At 45.7% G+C, this 7,500-nt stretch overlaps 2 protein-coding genes across 4 annotated transcripts in view; one reads left to right on the top strand and one right to left on the bottom strand.

Annotated features, from left to right (window-relative positions):
* The window catches only part of LOC128687555 (UDP-glycosyltransferase UGT5), a 212,593-nt gene that overhangs the window by 29,269 nt on the left and 175,824 nt on the right, over positions 1-7,500 (bottom strand). The gene's annotated exons all lie outside the window — the stretch shown is intronic.
* LOC128687456 (glutamate receptor ionotropic, NMDA 1) overlaps positions 6,344-7,500 on the top strand; it is a 12,694-nt gene continuing 11,537 nt past the window's right edge. Inside the window, exons 1-2 of the mRNA XM_053774925.2 lie at positions 6,344-6,496; positions 6,917-7,017. Of these exons, the coding sequence (XP_053630900.2) occupies positions 6,347-6,496; positions 6,917-7,017 (251 nt within the window). The 5' untranslated portion in view covers positions 6,344-6,346. The remainder of the gene's footprint in view (positions 6,497-6,916; positions 7,018-7,500) is intronic.

The following is a 7,500-nucleotide window of genomic DNA, read 5'->3' on the forward strand; positions in this document are numbered from 1 at the left end:
GGACGAATGAAGCCAAACTACAAGAAAGGGGACTACACAGGAATGAGGAACTACCTGAACGGGGTTCAGTGGGACAGAGAACTGGCAGGGAAGCCAGTTAATGAGATGATGGAATATGTAGCAACAAAATGCAAGGAGGCTGAGGAGAGGTTTGTACCCAAGGGTAACAGGAATAATGAAAAAGCCAGGATGAGCCCATGGTTTACCCAAAGGTGCAGGGAGGCAAAAACCAAGTGTGCTAGGGAATGGAAGAAATATAGAAGGCAAAGGACCCAGGAGAATAAGGAGAACAGTCGTAGAGCCAGAAACGAATATGCACAGATAAGAAGGGAGGCCCAAAGACAATATGAAAATGACATAGCAGCGAAAGCCAAATCTGACCCGAAACTGTTGTACAGCCACATCAGGAGGAAAACAACAGTCGAGGACCAGGTAATCAGGCTAAGGAAGGAAGGAGGAGAGACAACAAGAAATGACCGTGAAGTATGTGAAGAACTCAACAAGAGATTCAAAGAAGTGTTCACAGAGGAGACAGAAGGGACTCCAGAAAGACGGAGAGGTGGGGCACACCACCAAGTGCTGGACACAGTGCACACAACCGATGAAGAAGTGAAGAGGCTTCTGAGTGAGATAGATACCTCAAAGGTAATGGGGCCGGATAACATCTCTCCATGGGTCCTGAGAGAGGGAGCAGAGGAGCTATGTGTACCCCTAACAACAATATTCAATACATCTATCGAAACAGGGAGATTGCCTGAGGCATGGAAGACAGCAAATGTAGTCCCAATCTTTAAAAAAGGAGATAGACATGAAGCACTAAACTACAGACCAGTGTCACTGACATGTATAGCATGTAAAGTCATGGAGAAGATTATCAGGAGAAGAGTAGTGGAACACCTAGAAAGGAATGATCTCATCAACAGCAGCCAACATGGTTTCAGGGACGGGAAATCTTGTGTCACAAACCTACTGGAGTTCTATGACATGGTGACAGCAGTAATTCAAGAGAGAGAGGGGTGGGTGGATTGCATTTTCTTGGACTGCAAGAAGGCGTTTGACTCAGTTCCACTGGAGGACCAAGCAGGGATAACAAGGAAGGCACTACAATGGATCAGGGAATACTTGTCAGGAAGACAGCAGCGAGTCATGGTACGTGGAGAGGTGTCAGAGTGGGCACCTGTGACCAGCGGGGTCCCACAGGGGTCAGTCCTAGGACCAGTGCTGTTTCTGGTATTTGTGAACGACATGACGGAAGGAATAGAATCCGAAGTGTCCCTGTTTGCAGATGACGAGAAGTTGATGAGAAGAATTCATTCGATCGAAGACCAGGCAGAACTACAAAGGGATCTGGACAGGCTGCAGACCTGGTCCAGTAATTGGCTACTGGAGTTCATTCCCACCAAGTGCAAAGTCATGAAGATTGGGGAAGGGCAAAGAAGACCACAGACGGAGTACAGTCTAGGGGGGGCCAGAAACTACAAACCTCACTCAAGGAAAAAGATCTTGGGGTGAGTATAACACCAGGCACATCTCCTGAAGCGCACATCAACCGAATAACTGCTGCAGCATATGGGCGCCTAGCAAACCTCATTCCGACATCTTAATAAGGAATCGTTCAGGACCCTGTACACCGTGTACGTTAGGCCCATATTGGAGTATGCGGCACCAGTTTGGAACCCACACCTAGCCAAGCACGTGAAGAAACTAGAGAAAGTGCAAAGGTTTGCAACAAGACTAGTCCCAGAGCTAAAAGGTATGTCCTACGAGGAGAGGTTAAGGGAAATCAACCTGACGACACTGGAGGACAGGAGAGATAGGGGGGACATGATAACGACATACAAAATACTGAGAGGAATTGACAAGGTGGACAAAGACAGGATGTTCCAGAGATTGGACACAGTAACAAGGGGACACAGTTGGAAGTTGTAGACACAGATGAATCACAGGGATGTTAAGAAGTATTTCTTCAGCCACAGAGTAGTCAGTAAGTGGAATCGTTTGGGAAGCGATGTAGTGGAGGCAGGATCCATACATAGCTTTAAGCAGAGGTATGATAAAGCTCACGGTTCAGGGAGAGTGACCTAGTAGCGATCAGTGAAGAGGCGGGGCCAGGAGCTCGGACTCGACCCCTGCAACCTCAACTAGGTGAGGTGAGTACACACACACCCACACATACATCTCATCGTGAGGCTACAAATAAATAATCACAAACTTGCAATAAAAACAGGTAATCAAACAGGTAATAACAACAGATAGTGACAACAGGTAGTGACAGCAGGTAATAACAAGTAATAACAACAGGTAATAACTGGTAATAACAGCAGGTAATAATAGATAATCACAACAGGTAATGACTACAGGTAGTTACGACAGGTAATAACAACAGGTAGTCACAACAGGAAGACACAACAAGTAGTCACAACAGGTAGACATAACAGGTAGTTACAGCAGGTAGTCACAACAGGTAGACACAGCAGGTAGTCACAACAGGTAGTCACAACAGGTAGACACAACAGGTAGTTACAACAGGTAGACATCACAGGTAGACACAACAGGTAGTCACAACAGGTAGACACAGCAGGTTGTCACAACAGGCAGGCACAGCAGGTAGTCACAACAGGTAGACATCACAGGTAGACACAACAGACACAGCAGGTAGTCACAACAGGTAGACACAACAGGTAGGCACAACAGGTAGACACAACAGGTAGACACAGCAGGTAGTCACAACAGGTAGACACAACAGGTAGGCACAACAGGTAGACACAACAGGTAGACACAACAGGTAGTCACAACAGGTAGGCATCACAGGTAGACACAACAGACACAGCAGGTAGTCACAACAGGTAGACATCACAGGTAGACACAACAGACACAACAGGTAGTCACAACAGGTAGACACAACAGGTAGACACAACAGGTAGACACAACAGGTAGGCATCACAGGTAGACACAACAGACACAGCAGGTAGTCACAACAGGTAGACATCACAGGTAGACACAACAGACACAACAGGTAGGCACAACAGGTAGACACAACAGGTAGACACAACAGGTAGTCACAACAGGTAGGCATCACAGGTAGACAGAACAGACACAGCAGGTAGTCACAACAGGTAGACATCACAGGTAGACACAACAGACACAACAGGTAGGCACAACAGGTAGACACAACAGGTAGACACAACAGGTAGTCACAACAGGTAGGCATCACAGGTAGACACAACAGACACAGCAGGTAGTCACAACAGGTAGACATCACAGGTAGACACAACAGACACAACAGGTAGTCACAACAGGTAGACACAACAGGTAGACACAACAGGTAGACACAACAGGTAGTCACAACAGGTAGTCACAACACTTGTATGGTGTGTTCACAGCGTTGAGTTCGTGGTGCCGAATGATGTTCAGTTCGGTGATCGACTGCCGAACGGCTCCTGGTCGGGACTGATGGGTTTACTGCACCGACGAGTGAGTTCCTGGATCATATTTCCCTAAGCGTGTGGAGGCTCTATCCCCCGTTCGCTATTCCCGGCCAAGTCTTAGATTAGCGAGGCAGATGGTGGAGGCTAGTTCATCTCTCCTGTGCCTTGGGCCCAAGAGTAGCTAGAGTCCTGGCTGCGCGAGTAGGATGTTTGAGGCGATTGACGGACGAAGGATCGAGGCTGTGCCATGTGTTAGATGACTCATATGGATTTATCAGCATTATGATGATGATACATGTGATGGTGGTCGATGTGATGGTGGTCGATGTGATGGTGGTTGATGTGATTGTGGTTGATGTGATGGTGGTACATGTGATGGTGGTCGATGTGATTGTGGTTGATGTGATGGTGGTACATGTGATGGTGGTCGATGTGATTGTGGTTGATGTGATGGTGGTACATGTGATGGTGGTCGATGTGATTGTGGTTGATGTGATGGTGGTACATGTGATGGTGGTACATGTGATTGTGGTACATGTGATTGTGGTACATGTGATGGTGGTACATGTGATTGTGGTACATATAATGGTGGTATATGTGGTGGTGGTACATGTGACTGTAGTCGATATGATTGTGGTTGAAGTGATGGTGGTACATGTGATGGTGGTACATATGATGGTGGTACATGTGATTGTGGTACATGTGATGGTGGTACATGTGATGGTGGTACATATGATTGTGGTACATGTGAATGTGGTACATGTGACATGTAGTACATATGATACATGTGATTGTGTGTGATTGTGTACAGTGATGGTGGTACATGTGATGGTGGTACATATGATTGTGGTACATGTGATTGTGGTACATGTGATTGTGGTACATGTGATTGTGGTACATGTGATGGTGGTACATATGATGGTGGTACATGTGATTGTGGTACATGTGATTGTGGTACATGTGATGGTGGTACATGTGATGGTGGTACATATGATTGTGGTACATGTGATTGTGGTACATGTGATTGTGGTACATGTGATTGCGGTCGAGGTGATTGTGGTTGATGTGATGGTGGTACATGTGATGGTGGTACATGTGATTGTGGTTGATGTGATGGTGGTACATGTGATGGTGGTACATGTGATGATGGTACATGTGATTGTGGTTGATGTGATGGTGGTACATGTGATGATGGTACATATGATTGTGGTTGATGTGATGGTGGTACATCTGATTGTGGTACATGTGATTGGGATTGATGTGTTGGTGGTGGTACATGTGATTGTGGTTGATGTGATGGTGGTGCACGTGATGGTGGTACATGTGATAGTGGTTGATGTGATGGTGGTAATTGTGATGGTGGTACATGTGATGGTGGTACATGTGATTGTGGTTGATGTGATGATGGTACATGTGATGGTGGTACATGTGATTGTGGTTGATGTGATGGTGGTACATGTGATGGTGGTACATGTGATGGTGGTACATGTGATTGTGATTGATGTGATGGTGGTACATGTGATGATGGTACATGTGATGGTGGTACATGTGATTGTGGTTGATGTGTTGGTGGTGGTACATGTGATTGTGGTTGATGTGTTGGTGGTGGTACATGTGATTGTGGTTGATGTGATGGTGGTGCACGTGATGGTGGTACATGTGATTGTGGTTGATGTGATGGTGGTACATGTGATGGTGGTACATGTGATTGTGGTTGATGTGATGATGGTACATGTGATGGTGGTACATGTGATTGTGTTGATGTGATGTGGTTGATGTGTACATGTGATGGTAGTACATGTGATTGTGGTTGATGTGATGGTGGTACATGTGATGGTGGTACATGTGATGATGGTACATGTGATTGTGGTTGATGTGATGGTGGTACATGTGATGGTGGTACATGTGATTGTGGTTGATGTGATGGTGGTACATGTGATTGTGGTTGATGTGATGGTGGTACATGTGATTGTGGTTGATGTGATGGTGGTACATGTGATTGTGGTTGATGTGATGGTGGTACATGTGATTGTGGTTGATGTGATGGTGGTACATGTAATGTTGGTACATTCAAGGCAATATTCACTCAACTCCTTCACTCCACTAGTGCAACAATGCACTCACTGACTCACCCTACAGACTCGCTCCAATTACTCACTCCACTGACTCACTCCACTGATTCACTCCACTGACTCACTCCACTGACTCACTCCACTGACTCACTCCACTGATTCACTCCACTGACTCACTCCACTGACTCGCTCCACTGATTCACTCCACTGACTCACTCCACTGAATCACTCCACTGACTCGCTCCACTGACTCGCTCCACTGAATCACTCCACTGACTCACTCAACTGACTCACTCCACTGACTCGATCCACTGAATCATTCCACTGACTCGCTCCACTGACTCACTCCACTGACTCGCTCCACTGACTCGCCCCACTGACTCACTCCACTGACTCACTCCACTGACTCACTCCACTGACTCGCTCCATCGTTGGTTTACACTCCATTTTCTTTCACCCAGGCAGATTTTTTTTCTGCTACAGATCCCTTATGCGGCAAATAATGAAAGATGAATGTGGACGCGACCAAAATAAATCACATCAATTTTTTAACCGAATTGTGGAAGAATAAAGCCAAAATAATTAATAAAGATTCCTCTATCTTTTAGTAATAAATATATATTTATTAGTAAGGTAAATAATATAATGGAATACAATTCTGAGGCCTGAGATTTAACAATTTCGTTTTATATTTACTGTATCTGTGATATTTTCCTTGGGAGAATACCACAGATATAAGGATTTTAATATCTCTTCCTGTGTGGCGGTGACGGTGATGGTGGCGTGTGACGGTGACGGTGATGGTGGCGTGCGACGGTGACGTGTGGGTGTGACCAGGAGGTGAACATGTCTGGGGTGATCGTTGGCTACAACGTCAAGAGAACACCCATCATAGACTACAGTACTCCTCTCTACATCGACTCCAGCAAGATTATATACAAGCGACCGGTTTTTCCCCCTGACATAACGGGATTCGTCAAGCCGTACACCTCCACGGTAAGAAGACGTGTACACCCACAAACAAACATAACTTATACGTACACACACGTACATAAACGCTCAAATGGTGAAACAGTCAAAGACGAGGCATCTATGTACGCCAAGAAAATGACAATCCTCCAATTCCTTGAATCAAACACGATTGCCTCACAATCCTTACATGCCATGTGACCCCTCAAGGAAGGTTCCTTGATGTTGGTGAGGGGCTCTTGATTTAGGGAATTGGATCTGTGCTCCAGTTCCCCAAATTAAGCCTGAATGCCTTCCACATCCCCCCCCAGGCGCTGTATAATCCTCCGGGTTTAGCGCTTCCCCCTTGATTATAATAATAATAACATGCCATGTGACTCCAGTAGGCTTTGCGCTTCCTGATTAACGATGCAGATATAATATAACTATTACTGATATTACCTGTAGATGTGGCTGCTGCTGGCACTGACGATCCTCTTGGTGTTCTTCATTCTGATGGTCTTTCTGTGGCTCCATGACAGACTGGAGGAGCCTGATTCTGCTTCAAGGTATACTGACGTCTTTCAGAGCACCTGATCCTCCCACAAGGTATACTCACGTCTCTCACAGCACCTGATCCTGCCACGTCCTCTAGTCTTACCTTCAATATATGTTCTAATTTCAAAGATTTTATTACTATTCTTGTACATGAGTAACTATAAGCAGACAACTACCCGACAACACACCTTCACCCACCATGCACTGAAAAATAAACACATCTTACAAAGGAAACAACAGAACTAAAGGCAAGTATCTTGAGGCTGCCGCCATCCACCTCTCCAACGCCCGACAACAGAGGGATAATATATTTTGTCTAAACTCACTCTCTAGATAATGTTGGATCAACTTATTATATGCTACGACCTCGTCCTTCAGCCTTACCTCGCCTCGGCTTGGCATCACTTGACTTACAATGACACCTGATCTGACCCTTTACCTCCTTCACCTTTCTCACTGCTGTTTTCATGCATTTCACGTACTCGATATAGCTT

This window comes from Cherax quadricarinatus, chromosome 11 (genome assembly GCF_038502225.1).
Source record: "Cherax quadricarinatus isolate ZL_2023a chromosome 11, ASM3850222v1, whole genome shotgun sequence".
Classification (NCBI taxonomy): Eukaryota; Metazoa; Arthropoda; class Malacostraca; order Decapoda; family Parastacidae; genus Cherax; species Cherax quadricarinatus.